This window comes from Saccoglossus kowalevskii, chromosome 12, assembly GCF_978046115.1.
Source record: "Saccoglossus kowalevskii chromosome 12, keSacKowa6.1, whole genome shotgun sequence".
Classification (NCBI taxonomy): domain Eukaryota; kingdom Metazoa; phylum Hemichordata; class Enteropneusta; family Harrimaniidae; genus Saccoglossus; species Saccoglossus kowalevskii.
In genome coordinates, this window is record NC_140652.1 from 5759074 (window position 1) to 5775690 (window position 16617).

Genomic DNA, 16617 nt, shown 5'->3' on the forward strand with positions numbered 1-16617 from the left:
TAATTTTAACGAAATAAACGACCTTAAATTTTAAATTGGTCGCTAGATACTTATATTGAAAGTTATATTTGCATAATTGAAGTCCGAGAATCAGCAGATTTAACTAACCCAATGAAACTTTGAATAATTATCGTGAATGATGCGCAAATTGTTTCAATGAAACAGAGAATGACCAATTGTTTGAAATAATGGGAAAAGTCCTCTACTCTATATATACGTAATATAAGCCAGCGTGTGTGTTTGTTATTTAATAGTTTGGACCCTCACCAATTACAACAAAAATTCCATATTCAATGCTAATATATAATATATACGTAATATAAGCCAGCGTGTGTGTGTGTTATTTGATAGTTTGGACCCTCACCAATTACAACAAAAATTCCATATTCAATGCTAATATATAATATATACGTAATATAAGCCAGCGTGTGTGTTTGTTATTTAATAGTTTGGACTCTCACCAATTACAACAAAAATTGCATATTCAATGCTAATATATAATATATACGTAATATAAGCCAGCGTGTGTGTTTGTTATTTAATAGTTTGGACTCTCACCAATTACAACAAAAATTGCATATTCAATGCTAATATATGATATATACGTAATATAAGCCAGCGTGTGTGTTTGTTATTTAATAGTTTGGACCTCACCAATTACAACAAAAATTGCATATTCAATGCTAATATATAATATATACGTAATATAAGCCAGCGTGTGTGTTTGTTATTTAATAGTTTGGACTCTCACCAATTACAACAAAAATTCCATATTCAATGCTAATATATAATATATACGTAATATAAGCCAGCGTGTGTGTTTGTTATTTAATAGTTTGGACTCTCACCAATTACAACAAAAATTCCATATTCAATGCTAATATATAATATATACGTAATATAAGCCAGCGTGTGTGTTTGTTATTTAATAGTTTGGACCCTCACCAATTACAACAAAAATTGCATATTCAATGCTAATATATAATATATACGTAATATAAGCCAGCGTGTGTGTTTGTTATTTAATAGTTTGGACTCTCACCAATTACAACAAAACTTCCACATTCAATGCTAATATATAATATATACGTAATATATTCCAGCGTGTGTGTTTGTTATTTAATAGTTTGGACCCTCACCAATTACAACAAAAATTCCATATTCAATGCTACTATATAATATATACGTTATATAAGCTAGCATGTGTGTTTGTTATTTAATAGTTTGGACCCTCACCAATTACAACAACATTTCCATATTCAATGCTAATATATAATATATACGTAATATAAGCCAGCGTGTGTGTTTGTTATTTAATAGTTTGGACCCTCACCAATTACAACAAAAAATCCATATTCAATGCTAATATATAATATATACGTAATATAAGCTAGCGTGTGTGTTTGTTATTTAATAGTTTGGACCCTCACCAATTACAACAACAATTCCATATTCAATGCTGCTGATCTAAAAAAAATGGGCCGACAACATCAAGGTTTTCATTATTTTGAGCTTTACGTCCATATCAACACAATTGCTACACTTAGGCTGTTTACATGTACGATTTTTCAATGCAACGATGTGAGATATTAAATGTACATTTTTCCCTTACTCGATGTTTAATCAATTAAACATTCATTCATTTGTTTTGTTGCCCACACACAAGTGCGTTGAAAAAAATAATAATAATGTATATAAAAGTTGAATAACCCACCACTGGTGGCGCTGCATGTATTATAAGATTATATTTTCGCTCATTGTTGTCATCTATAAAATTTACCATTGAGGGCGTCTTACTGAACAGGAATGTCAAACAAAAGCGCATAAATGTTCCCCACTTGGGGGCGCTGTAACCACATATTAGTAATAGCACTGTTGAAGATAAACTTAAATCAGAAGAGCCATGGAGGGCGCTATTCACATGCATCAGTATTGGCAATGATCGCCGTGGACGCTGTTCGCTGTTAGGAGTTTATTTAACGTCAAAAGTCACTCAACACTTCTCCAGCGCCATCGATATATAGCTACATATTTACCAGCTATTGTATTGAACTGATATTCACACAATTATGTATAGTTCACTGATTACTTCAGCTCAATTATTATAGTCTGAGCCATGATAGGATTGTGACACACCTATTGAATTCTATGATTTTTGATTGGATTTTCTCGTGCAATTCTAAAATGTTGCATTCATTATAACCACACGTGTTGCAAGATCAAGCTAAATCGGTTGACAACATCGTTCTTGTACAGGAGGGAGATCAGTGAGCTCAGTTCTCAAAATGTTTACATCAAACAAATAACAAATACAACAACCTCGGTATATCGCATTAACATTTAGATATATATTGAGATACTATTATAAACAACAGGCTGATGATAGAAGTGAAACATCGTCACAGGGTGGCGCTATTTACTGAGAAATGCCCAGATTGGTGAATCAAGTGTAAATACAATATCCGGGACATTTGCTTTGGTTAATTCGACGCAATAACTGTTTAATTGGTTTGATAAAAAGCTTAGCTTGTAGAACGTTTAAGCAGAGAATATCGCCCATCTGATTGAAGTGTATCCTCGAGTGGCTGAGCTACGTCACAAAACGTTCTATGTTGCTTAAACGCGCATCACTGTACTATTTCGATGGGCTCTGCACGAGCTGCTGGAACTCCGGTCGAAGAGCCAATGGAAACAACTAAAGTGGATGAAACAGCTCAAACCCAACTTTGAAGTAACTCTTAGCAGCTGAATTAGTATATGTAGGGGTAATCTTGTTATACTGTTCAGCAGAGTCTCAACAACTATCACAAAGTACAGTTCTATGAGAGTTTTTTTTTTCACCGACGACAGTAGACTTTTCCTATCAATCGCGCCCTCTCGCGATGAAGTGCGTCTATGAAGTAATTTCGCGACACGAAGACAGTTCAAAGCATCGACATTGTTTAACCTGAAATCGTTCATCACTGAAGATTATGCTTTTGGGATATTAACACACAACCATGATTAGTATATTTTATTCGCTAATATCCTAATACTTCTTAGGTAGTGATAATTAAATATCGCTGACCACACATTTACTCAGTGAACACCTTCAGCTAAATGCTAACATTGTCACATGTTTCTTGTTTATGTTTAACTGGATTAAATTATTAAATTTTCAAAAATGTTCCCAATCAAGACCTGTAAAATTGTAAAGCATGAGCATTGCCTATATGATTTTGTTTGCACTTTGATACATTACAACACATAGGAGTTTGTTCACAATTTTAATGGAGATTGTTCAGATGCAAAGAAAACGTTTAAGCTACGTTTAAGCTCATTCTTTTACAAATGTTTCTCACAATTGCTTAGCAATAAAATTGTATCTCAGTGTTTGGGCAAGAAATTAACAAAACGAAGGCAATGCTTAGATGAATTCTGAAGTCTGAATACTATTTAATAGATTTGATAGGGTGAATGAATCTATTTTTCTAGTTTCACAGAAGATGATTAAAGAACTTGTAAGAACTTCAAACCATTGCTATGTACGTTTCCTCGTGACGTTCTAGATATTCCTTCAACATGTGTTGACTATTGTTAACGTGCGACTATTTTCCGTTCAATGCGAGATCCAGCGTTATGCGTGAAATCGAACGTAAAAACAGGAGAAACAAAGGTAATAGCGTCGTAGTGGCAACAAATTCGAGAGTATTTTGGGGATATTTTCATGCTCAATAATGTGCTGTACACATTTTATGATGGTCAATTTAGATGAAGTGAGAGTATTCAAGCGCTAAATTCCTCTGTAAAAGATCAGCTAATCAAAGCTACGAAATAAAGGAATTCGGGCTCAAAATCTAATCGTTTGATTTTTTTCCGGCAAACTTTCGGCGCGCGTCTTTCACGCAACTTACAAGATATCGCAGTTGAACGGAAAATAACTGTTTCAGGTAATGATATCCCAAAAACGTTACTCTGTACTAAACTAAACTGAAAGTCAATCAGAGAACAAGATTTGTACAAAGAGTGCAAAGAATACAGGAATGCATGTTATGCCGTAGAACTGGTGTTATATTATTGAAATAATTGTATTCAATGCGTAATAATGAGTGTGGCGTTCTCTAATAGAATATATGTAGTTATTTTGCTACATCAGAGACAGCATTTCGGGTAATTCCTGCATGGAAAGTATGTCATTTAATTAAAATTGCTAGTTAATAATGCGTATATAGTAAATAGTGGTATAATTATATTATCAATGATATTGTCCTATGTTTATGTATTTAAGAAATTTATTGGCATTGTGATTAAAAAAAACATGTCATAAGTCGTATACATACAATCGTGCACATTTTAACTCCTTCAGTCTGACAAATGAAATGCTAAATCCACAGTTATGTAAATTGTTTACCCAATTGCCATATTAACCCCAGTAATTAAAATCAAACAAAGTCAGATCTAATCAACAGTTTATATGAAGGAAGTTATATAAACAATTACTGCGAAATAACATGACAAAAGAACATCTGTTTAATAACAGAGAAATTTATACTAGATTTGAACACTGGATATATGTGAATGGAATTATGCAAATGCACATGAATGCATATTCTATTGATATCGAGAGACCGGCTTCATTGTTTATACAAAGACAGTATGATTGTAAGGACAAACATGAGAAATGTTAAAATGTCAGTGTTACTAAAAAGCTGGCAAGTGGATCTCAATATTCTTCTATTAAGAAAAGAAAACATTCTGGAAGACTGGGGAATGTAAAAGGTGTAAATTAATTGTGCCATATGGTATCATACACAGTTAAGCCAGTTCTCTTGGATGGGAAAACACAAGTCGTATTAGGAAATGTTGTAAAGTCCGGGAACACAAGAGCAACAGCAATTGATAGAACAGTTCACAAGAACGAAACTAAAACAGACATCACATGGTTAAATCATTTTGATAAAGATTTATAAACTGTATAATAAACATAAAGCGATGTTTTGAAAAAAGAGAGCTAATCATGCGCCATATATCATTTGGAGTATGAAACATAATGTTATGATGTTTGTGTATAAACTTGTTTACCACCCAGCTTACATTTGACGGTTGTTATTTATAATACTACTCCAGACTTCTACTCTTGTAATAGCCGTGGCACATTTGAAAAACACTATGTTTAACTTATTCCTTAGCACACACTTGTCAGGTTTAAGTATTAGATTTAAATCAATGGAGCATTAAACCATTGAAAAAACATTCAGTTTAAACAAAGAATGGTATGAAGAGCCTATCTACCTACAAACCCAATGCATTACCCTTGTATTTTTCATAAACAATGACAAAACATATGTTTTTCTTAATACCAATTTAAATGTATTAGCAGTTATTTTTTTAGAATTATATAAAAACTTCCTAGTCTTACAGATGACATGTAAAGACTTTCTTTTATCTCGTCCATTTATGTTATATATTCCAATTCTTTATTCAAATTTTGTGAAACCAAGCAGTGCTTCAAACCTGTGAGTACATGGGATAACTCAGAAAATCGGTGAGAGGAACTTGGCAAAGAATCTTTGACTTTCTAAGGGATGTAAGTGTTCTAACTAGGCGATTAGTATATAAGTATAAAAAACAGTATTTTTCATCAGTGAAATTGAAGCCGAAATTCTTTAACTGGAATTTTTACAACTCTGAAAACAGAAGAGACACACCGAGACATACAACTATGTGAATTAATGTCATTGTGTCACAGGTCATTCCCAGGTCCGATTACTGTCAGGTTCTTCGCGTAGGCCAATCACATACCTGGCGATTATGCTACGTGATGCCACGTCTAATTTTTAAAACGATATCATATGCAATCGCGTTGAGTGAGCTATGCTTATTTGCATGTCTGGTATGGGTAGACTATTTATTCGCCTAGGTATAACAGCTGTTACCTTGCCTCTAAGTGAACTCTTCTATCCATGATTATCGCTTTTAATCTACCATGCCTCTATCGGTATAAGTCTACCAACAATTTATATCATAATTTACTAATGAAACCACAGCAGTGGCTGCGGCACGGGGGGGGGGGGGGCGCCTTCGCCGAAAGGTTGGGGAGTAGATCTCGCCCCCATGCAACATTTCGTACCGCCGCCTCTGTACAGGAAAAATTACTGCTTTTGGTCGCTCAAAAGTCGCACTTCGTCATGTTTGATAAGGACTCATAGCGACGTATACAACGCGTGTAAAATACATTGTTTATTTATATGGAATACGAACACTGCCCTGTAAATCTTGATAGTATGTTTATGAATACGCCTTTAATTTCGATACAGTCATCGCAGATTAAAACAATAAAACGGAAAGTCTTTATTCGTTGACATGTTTTCAAAATTGCTTATTCTAACGTTGGAAATCGTTTGTGGGCAAGTGAATAGAGACAGTAGAATTTGTGCAAACCGTGTGCAAACCGATAACATGTCGCCTTGGCCGGTCCAGTCTTCGTTGCAACAAATAAACACACCATTTCCACCAGATACAGCACTAAGCGTTTTCTTTTAATTGTCAACACGTTGATTTGTATACTCCACTTAATAATTTTATCAGGTAATCTGTTGTTTCTATCGTGAGTTCTGATTGGGTGATGGAAATGAGCCCGAATGAATCTTATAATCGTTTGCGGGCGTGCGACAGTAAATCGTGGTGAAATCTGCCAAGGTTTATGTCGAGGTTGAATAAATGGTTCTTGGCTGGCGAAGATGGAAGTACGTAGGCCTGCGTGTGTGAAGAGTACTATTCAATCGATTGCATGATTACGAGCATAACGCCAAGTAAACCAGGGCGAATAAACTATGATCGCACGAACCAAATAAAATCTAAGGATTCGATTAATTTAGCATTTTTATTTTACTCGTTTATTCTTCTTTTTAAATAGAAACTAACCAACAAAAATATAGTTCATGTCACGTTGAATGATTGTGTCACTATCAATAGCTACACTTGTTCTGGGCTTTGCTTCAATTGTTCACAACATTTACATATTAATTTATGGTAAGTGGATGAGTTATATGCATAGTCAGATCACAAATAATAATTACAATACTGTAAAGTGGCACTTTTGAAAATCTTACCACTTATATATGTAATTCCCAGGAGACCAAATAACACCGTGTTTGTTTTTGACTTAGGAGTTACGAATTTGATCCCAACCAATGATCATGCTTTTTGTTTTTTTGTTTCGTTTTTTCGCAATTTCTGATGTCTCTAAAGTAATCTGAAGGTCTCTAAAACAAGAGTCTAGACTAGACTAGATTGCTCTTGGTGGAGCTGTACAACCAAGAATATAGGGCAATATTTGGCTGTTACACTGGTAAACACAAATAATCGTCCCTCGAGAACGAAGAAGTCAGGTTTCCAGTGTATTGTGGCAGCGTTTAACTTATGATCAATATTATTGATTTGATTTATCTATGCTCACTCCAAACATCGATACCCGCTACGGCACACTCTATTGGCAGATACTTGTCACATGGTCAGCTGTTATAAAAGCAGACACATTCTGTATCTAATTAGCACTCTATTGCCGTCCATACTTGCCGAACAACTGTACCACGATTATAAGGTTTGTAGAAACATCTTCTACATGTATTCATATACAGTAATTATTTGAGTAAATCATGAGACCAAATAGCTACACGCTTTTTAGAATTACTTAATTAAAAATGTCAACTTGTTATTAACCTATTAATTTGTTATCCAACTAAGACAGTCATGGAATTGTACAATTGCTTTTGCATAAATTGTTATTTATTCACGTTGTCGTAACTGTTGTATGTCGCATTGATCAAACGAAAATATAGGAATACATAAATAAATAAATTTTAATCATTCATTGATTTAGTTTGCTCCTCTTATTAACCTGATAATGCACATTTTATTTTAAGTGTGAAATTCTTTCGAATAAAGATTCGTCACATGTTCAAATTCGCCGCGTGTGCATAATTGTTAATTTTCTCAGACTGTGGTTGAATTTGAATGTATAATCATGACTATAACTGGTATGTGACATTGGTATTATGAAATTATGAAACATTTTACTTTTGGATTTGGTATGAAATTATACATAATTGGCCTACACATGGTAATTGCCAACTGTTTCAATTAAAGCGCTCTTGATATACCCTGGACGAGCATAACGTAGTTTACCACTAAATTTTAGGAGGTTGCGAATTATAAGATTATAATCTCTTCCATAATTTGGACTTAAAACTGCATTTTTGTCTTTGACATATTGCAACAATACATAACGTTGGTTTTGATGATTTAGTGACATTCGAGTGACCAGAATTTAGTGAAACATCCACAGCGCATTTTTTTCTGAATTTGCAATATAAGTTTTTTATTTGTCTGCTGTTTTTTGAATGATTTTTCGAATGCGTTTTCATTATCAAGTGATTGAATCAGGCGAGATCTTTTGCGGGAGGTTTTGACTACATCTTACTGACCAAATTCCATAGTGGGAAGTATTCTTCATTATGACTGGTCTGCAACAAATCTAAACCTCTAATATGTTTTTGCTTTCCCTTCATTCTAAATTATTATGACGATTTTTTTCTTTATTTTTCCAATTTTTATAAAGATAAAAACTGGTAAACCCTTACATTATTTTTTTTAACATGACAATTCTTCTTCTATTAGCGATATTAAATCCTATAGAGAATACACACTGATAGGGGTTTGAGGGAGTACTTCACGGCGACACATGGTACATGATACAGTTTAAATTACACCGAGACTAAGTCAAGGCATATTAAAAGTCCATAACGATATCGCTGCCAATAATAGGCTTCTACGCAAACAGACCAGTCTAGCCAGACGGAATTTTAATCGCGACACAGCTTGCTGCTGGGAGAGACTAAATGAACATTAAAATGACATAAACTTTCACAAGAAGCTTTTACAATAAATATCACATGGTAATCTGACTGACTGAGTCGATCAATGCATCTTTATGTATATTACTTACAATTGTTTTATCGCCATTAACCTAAGCACATGCAAGTCTATCGAATCCAATAGCATTAAATACACGAATGCGACTTCTGAAATTTAGTTACTCAACTACGACCTTACTATGTTACACATTATGAATGACAAACGGCTGTAAAATCAGAGTTGTTTATTTGAACAACCTTCCATTGAAAGAAAAACGATCGTGTTACATTGGCACAATAGAGTCGAAAATGAAATACTTTATGCATTTTCTTCAACATTAGATATTTACTGATCAATGCATGAAATTGTTTTACACAGTGACGTATATCAAGTCAGAGAACAAGCTTATCATGTTAATCCCGATTCTGATATTACGAAGATGGCTGATATTTGCAGCGTGTACGATAGTCATTGGTATGGCAGTACGGAATATTTATGTAAAACAAGAAGCCAAATTTGCAGAGAAAATATTGCGTTACGAAGACGGCCATACAGATCAATGTTCTTGCAACAAGCACAGTCCAAATATCAGTCAAGATCGCACAGGAACAACTTCAAAGCAGCTACTCCATCCCGCAAATAAAGTATCTGGAAAAACCAAGATAAATGAAAGTGAACAGACGAAATCCGATTTACTAAAAGTGTGTACCGGTATACAAAAACGCTACGGATTTGTCATTGTACAGTTACTAAACTATGCGTATATAAATATGACTAAAAGTTGGATTTGTAATCTTGAAAAGTTCGATGATGTGATGCAGCGAGTGGTGTTCATTGCTACTGATCAGACAGCGTATGACGAGCTACTTAAATGGAGACATTCAATCAACGTCGTGCTTGCGCAATATGGTTCAGAAGACGCTTTGCTTTTTGGACGTGTTAGTTACTTTAAATACTGTCTTTTTCGAGCTCAGCAGATTGACGCATTGTTGAATCATAATATCTCTGTTTTAATGACCGAATCTGACGCCGTCTGGCTTAGCTATCCACTTCATGCGTTCGAACCGAATGACGAAGCCGTTGACATGATTGTTAACAGCCAAAATTACAACGGCGGAACCGGGTTTTGTACTTGCCTTTTGTTTCTTAATGCTACTACCAACACACGTCGTGTATGGAGCACACTGACCAACAGGTTGGATCAAAAGTTGTCGCAATTTACGGAAGAAGCTGCTATCGGCTCAAAAGGTTCTGCACAGGAAATGTTTTATCGAATAGCAATGAACGATGATGAAATAACGATCATTTTTTTGCCAAATAAACAGTTCGTTACTGGGCAGTGGTATTCTTCAGTAGACATACGAAATGAAACAGATCCCATCATTTTGCAAAATAATTTCATTTCCGGCAATACCAACAAAATAAAACGGGCCATCAAGTGGGGACATTGGTTTCTCTCTGAAAATACATCTAATTGTTTATAATATCTTTATTAAGCATGGCTTTTCGTTGTTATTTAGAAATTATTGACCATGGAAATATTACCCAAATATTAATTAATGATTATTATTATACATATGTCTCCGTACCCTCATACGTCACAGCGTGTCGTAATTTTGCGGTATTTTACGGGGTATTTTCATCCTACTATATTGGGAAATGCGAATTCCGAGTCTGATAGGACTCGACCCAAAGAAGTTCGCTGATTCTGCTCTGAACATTTTTGAAGACGGCATTCCAATGGTGTATCCTTGGAAGGAAAAGATGTATATTAATGAGGTTATTACAAGAATACCTCAATATATACACTCAGACAGTACGCCGTCGCATCGACCTCCTCCCGCTGTAATGTCTTCGTGCATACTTTCGTGGTTTGGTGCCATATTTTCACTTGTAACGGGAAATTATTTACTCAGATGTACTCAATTTCTGTTAGTAAAAATAAAACCGTATTGTAAATGTTCAGCTTTCTGTTGTCTTTTTGTAATCGATCTTCAGAATCCATCATCCATGAATCCAGAATCCATGGTTTGTCTACTTTCGAAATAGGCATTCGTATGCAAATTACTTCCTTTCAAAAACGTTAGCAGGCACGGTGTACACACTTTTCTTGAACACTATGCACTCAAACGCCTAAAACTAAAACTATTGTGCATCTATATATGTTGGGTTTTGTGCATTCATTTATCGTGTGCATTTCAATTAGTATAAAAGCTTTCTAGTCCAATAAATATGGCTAGAAAATATCATTGACTACATAAACCCCAAAACTGGAAAACGTATTAGTATGGTAACATGCCAACATCTTATTACTTTATCAGTGATTATATTACTACATGGGGGGTTATTATGAAATGCCTACTGTATCACACACTGTAATCTATATAAAAATACAATAAAGAATTCCACAAATCTTGTTTGTCTGATTAGTTAAAATACCAGCGATGTGGCACCAGGTGTTAATGCGCACTCATTCCAGTGTCATGGGGGTATGTTGAGAGTAGACTGCATGAGGTCGAGCCATGGTATCCACGTCTCAACACCCTTGAAATGTTTGAAGCACTTATAAATGCCCTCAATGAATAAATAAACCACTGCCCAAAGCGGGTATACCACGAAGTTTTACAAACCACAACACATACAGACATGCGGTATTGACTTTGTATGTGGGCCAATAGTGAATAAGATTTTGTCAATTTTCATAAGTGTAGTCTCGTTTTAATTACACACAAATTGTTTATATTTGTCATTGTTTTTTCAACGTAATAAACCACAGTCATATTCGAAGAACAGTCAATGAATATTCATGAATCGTCAAAAACCAAAGAAAAATATGACCGCCAGTTAGTTATTCTTGAATTTTGTTAACTTTGGTATTACATGTATGATGATGCCCAGTAATATTCAAATGACAATCGATTTTACATTGCGAAACAACTTAATCGGGAAAATTCTTTGCTGTGCACCAGTAAATCGTTATGAGTTGTATGCACATCTTTTCTGACATAAATTCAGTCTTTGAGCTTCGATTCACGTGGAAAAACATGGCAGACCACAACACTGTCTATATTTACGCACTATTAACACACTGGTGGTTTATTACCAGAGAGTAGAATTGTTTGTCAACTTATATGAGGAAATGTAAAAAAGAGAAGTAGGATTCACGAATACACGGTTTTTGACGTAATATCCGGGTTAATTCAGGTTTTAATTATAACCGTATTATCTCTGACAATGCAATTTAAGTCAATACAACTGTATCACACGATGATACATTCATTCACATGGAAACACACATATGTACACATGTTGATTTATCAAAAGGGCGACAATTCACGTACATGTTAAATCATCCGAAATCTGAGGACGACGAAGTATTTTAAAATTAAAAAAAAAACACACAGCATCATTGTTGCTTGTAATGGGAGAGGTTAGAACATATAAAAAATACATTGTGGTAAGATTTGTCAAGGTAGCTAATGAAATTTTGTGTTGATTTAGAACTTGAACTTCTATACGGGCTACGGTAGATTAACTACACTAAGCCATTCTGTAATTCCATGAAAACTACCTAACGTGTTCATAATTTAACGTTCTTTAATTTAAGGTCGTATATAGTAAGGCTATAGGTTTTGTATAGTCGTCACGAGTGTCGGTATGAATCCTGCGCCTCACAAATATGTGTGCAGTTGTGAAATAAAAGGAATTGTGCAACATACGGAAAAACATGATTTTTTCGTCTTCTGTTTCAATCAATGTTTTTTTAACCCTCTTCCCTTCTAATGCTTGTTTCGAAAGAACACATTAAACATTGAACTGTTGACAGGTTATTGAAATATTGATTAATTTTATTACAAAGAAAAACCGCATCACTGAGTCGATTTTTTTTTCTGATGGAACGCGAGAAAAAAAATCCATTTAGGCCTAAATGTTAATAATTTGTTCAAATTATTGATGGCGTAGTTGAAGCAAGACAGTCTACAACCCATAATCACCAAACAGTTCACTCAGTCTAACATCTCCAGTTATAACTCACAATAATTCACAACCACTAAATGAATGCTCACTCTCAACGTCGATGTACGTAAGAGCACACTCTATTGACAGGCAGTTGCCACTGTCACATGGTCATAGACGGCTAAATTGGAGTAACCTGCTATATTCACAATTTCACTGCGAGTGTAAGGTTTGTAGCGATTTCATAATCATTTTTCTCGCATATCTATCTCGGCGAATATTCTTCGAGACCAAATTAACTACTAACTTTCTTAAAATAGCGATTCACTTTGGTAAATACTTACCTTTAAATGTGTTTATTAGACATTCACTGGACTAACACAATTGTACATGCGATGCAGGAATGACTCACAGTGCCATTATAACAACTTTTAATATGACCTTTCGGTAAGTGTGCCCCATACACGACGTGTGTTGGTCGTAGCATTAAGAAACAAAAGACAAATGCAAACGCCAGTTCCCATTTCATAGAAGTAACATCAATTCACCGTCATTTATAATTTCACGATCATTTGATGTCGCGTTGATCAAAATACCAGACGTACATAAAGAAGTACAATCTCGGCTTCATGACATTGCATGGTTTATTTTAACTGTGAGATCAACGTGAGCAAGGTTTCATCACGCGTAGCATTTGTATATTTGATGTCCTATACACGTATTACAATACCTTGTCCGATTATGTAGTGGCTATCACACGTGAAGCAAAATGGGATCAGTTATTCTCAAAAATGTTACAATCCTTGTTCTGTGTATTGAGTAACTCGCACCTATTGTTGGTTGTGTAATTTCAATGTGCATGTATATTGTTTTTTCTTTATTGTTTTTTTCCCTTTATTGTTTTTTTCTTTTTTTGTTTTTTTTACTTTATTTTTGTTCCTTTATTGTTTTTGTCTTTATTGTTTTTTATCCTTTATATTTTTTTTTCTGCTCGTAAAGAGGTATTGTATTTTAGACTCAGTGAAAGTAATAGTATTCAATTGTCACAAGTTAAGTTATTGTTAATAAATAAAAAGGTGGTTCTATGAATAAAAAACCTTATTTGTAGAATAGTCATGCTGGTTTTATATATTTATTGCTCGAGAACAAATTGTTCTTTATCAAATAAATTATTTTAAGTGAAATCAAGCTATGAACTGAGTTTTTGGATACAATGTTGGTGTCAATACAGAATTGAAAAACGGTCATTCCATGAAAGGAATGACAATCGTGGCCACGACGAAGACTAGCTCACAACCAAATTTAGCACCCGTAGACAGCCACGAGGTCAGTCAGGTCACTTAACGCGATTTAAACAAAACATATTATGTATTTGACAGATGATAGGGGCACATACTTTATTTTGGCTTGGTCTATGCATTACATTGCTTATAAATCATTAAAAAAATGGTTGGGAAAATCAAGCACTGATAATATTTGAAGTTGGCGTATCAGCTGACAGCACATTTGACAACCACAGACGTTGTATTTTGCTTGCCTGTTAATGAACAACTTTGTAAATATGATAAAAACCTTGAGGGACCATATATGTGAAAACTCGTTAGCATAGTGGTAGGATATATTCTTCTAATAAACAATGTGAATTCTTTAAAAATATATTTAAATATTTACATCATCCAAAACACTAAAATTCGAAGTGTGATTTTGTTTTTTTCTTTGAACTGTAGAACCCAATGTTTGCTAGTGTAATTATTGGTTCAATAAAGGCCACTAATATGCAGCTAGTGTGTGGATGTAAAATATAGAAAAACAAATATCTGAAAGCGTAGGCATGTGGGGTGGCTGGACTGAAAGAAAAATGGTATTATATTATCATAGGGGTAACCAATTTGTTGGATTTTTACATATTTTGCTTACAAATAGCAGTGTATTTCCCATTTTTTGACCTAAAATCAACACTTTAGATTATATTGTTGCACAGTCGAAACATTGTGACATTGTCATTTAATCTCAAAATGGCGTGTATTGTAAGAAGGCGACACATTTATACATACTCAGTAGATGATATTGGGGTAAAATGTGTTTCAAATTTGAGACATTAGCTTTTTTCAAACACACACATACTACAGTGAATACCATTGCCACCTGCAAACTGCTTCATGCTGGCACATGGAAGAGAGAGCAGGAGAGTGTCTTGTTTAGTAAGTCAGTCTTCATCAGTGCATATCATTATTTTACAGAGTGACGTAAGATATAAAGACAGCTGGTGTATGACCAACATTATCATGTTCAACTTCAATCAGACAACGTATAGATGGATGACAATTGCAGTAAGTATGTTACTGACAGTGTTGATAGTACAGAAATTGTGTCTGAACCAAGAAGCTGAAGAAAAAATGGTCCGTTATGAAGACGACCCCAGTGCCAAGGAAGGTCAAGATTGGATTGGACCAAATACAAAACGCCGTAAATATACTACAAATGGAAAAATTGCGATAAATCAAAGCGACTACCTGACATCAAACTTAATAAGAGTTTGCGCCGATATACAACGTCGCTATGGATTTGCCATTGTACAATTACTAAACTATGCATATATAAATATGACTAAAAGTTGGATTTGTAATCTTGAACAGTTTGATGATGTAATGCAGCGAGTGGTGTTCATTGCTACTGATCAGACAACGTATGACGAGCTATTTAAATGGAGACATTCACTCAACGTTGTATTTGCGCAATACGGTTCAGAAAATGCTTTGCGCTGGGGACATGTTAGTTACTTTAAATATTGTCTTTTTCGAGCTCAAATAATTGACGCATTGTTGAATCATAATATCTCTGTTTTAATGACCGAATCTGACGCTGTTTGGTTTAGCTACCCACTTCATGCGTTCAAGCCAACAGACGAAGCCGTTGACATGATTGTTAACAGCGATAAATATGAAGGAGGCAATGGCTTTTGCACTTGCCTTTTGTTTCTTAATGCTACTACCAACACACGTCGTGTATGGGGCACACTGACCAAAAGATTAGACCAAAAGTTGTCACAATTTACAGAAGAAGGCGCTATCCGCAAAAACGGTTCTGCGCAAGAAATGTTTTACCGAATAGCAATGAACGACGATGAAATAGCAATCAGATTTTTGCCAAATAAACAATTCGTTTCTGGGCAGTGGTATTCCTCGAAAGTTATACAGAATGCAGCGGATCCAATCATTTTGCAAAATAACTTCATCGCCGGCAATACTAACAAAATAAAACGGGCCATCAAGTGGGGACATTGGTTTCTCTCTGAAAATGCATCTCATTGCTTGTAATATTTTTCTTGGAAATTACCAAGTGTAGAATCATTTTCCAATATAATTTATTACTATGAAGATATCCCACCCCATAGGACAAAATATGGTGGGGGTTTAATAATAATCATGGTTAATTATTTCTCATAATGTATTTCTAGTTTATACATTCGTAGATGATATTATATTTTGCAGCTAGAAACACTGGCAATCAATACAAGTAACTACTTTCAATTATGCTGTGAAAAAAATAAATATCTTAAACTTTGCAATCCATGCAAATAAATTAAATAAAAGTACCGTTCAATTTATATAGCGTTGATAAATAGTTTAAAAACGATACCAGACAAGTATTTATATATACACACAACAGAACCAACGCATGGAACAAACGTAAACATACACCCAGCCTGGATACGCAATGACTTATATTGCATAGAGAAATAGGCAAAGTGGAATTAAATGTACA

General features: G+C 34.6%; 2 protein-coding genes across 2 annotated transcripts; both read left to right on the top strand.

Annotated features, from left to right (window-relative positions):
* The first annotated feature begins 7532 nt into the window (after nucleotides 1-7532).
* LOC144363050 (uncharacterized) lies at nucleotides 7533-10858 on the top strand. Its single transcript, XM_085506090.1, has 2 exons — nucleotides 7533-7582; nucleotides 9274-10858. The coding sequence occupies exon 2, from the start codon at nucleotides 9306-9308 to the stop codon at nucleotides 10377-10379; it is 1074 nt and encodes a 357-aa protein (XP_085362216.1). The 5' UTR covers nucleotides 7533-7582; nucleotides 9274-9305; the 3' UTR covers nucleotides 10380-10858.
* A 4330-nt stretch (nucleotides 10859-15188) lies between these two features.
* On the top strand, nucleotides 15189-16169 carry LOC102804428 (uncharacterized). The gene has a single exon (XM_006823509.2). It carries the CDS (start codon nucleotides 15189-15191, stop codon nucleotides 16167-16169), a length of 981 nt encoding a protein of 326 aa, XP_006823572.2.
* The last annotated feature ends 448 nt before the right edge of the window (nucleotides 16170-16617 follow it).

Coding starts and splice junctions, on each gene's coding strand:
- LOC144363050 (XM_085506090.1), top strand. CDS start 9,306: ATGTTAATCCCGATTCTGATATTACGAAGATGGCTGATATTTGCAGCG.
- LOC102804428 (XM_006823509.2), top strand. CDS start 15,189: ATGTTACTGACAGTGTTGATAGTACAGAAATTGTGTCTGAACCAAGAA.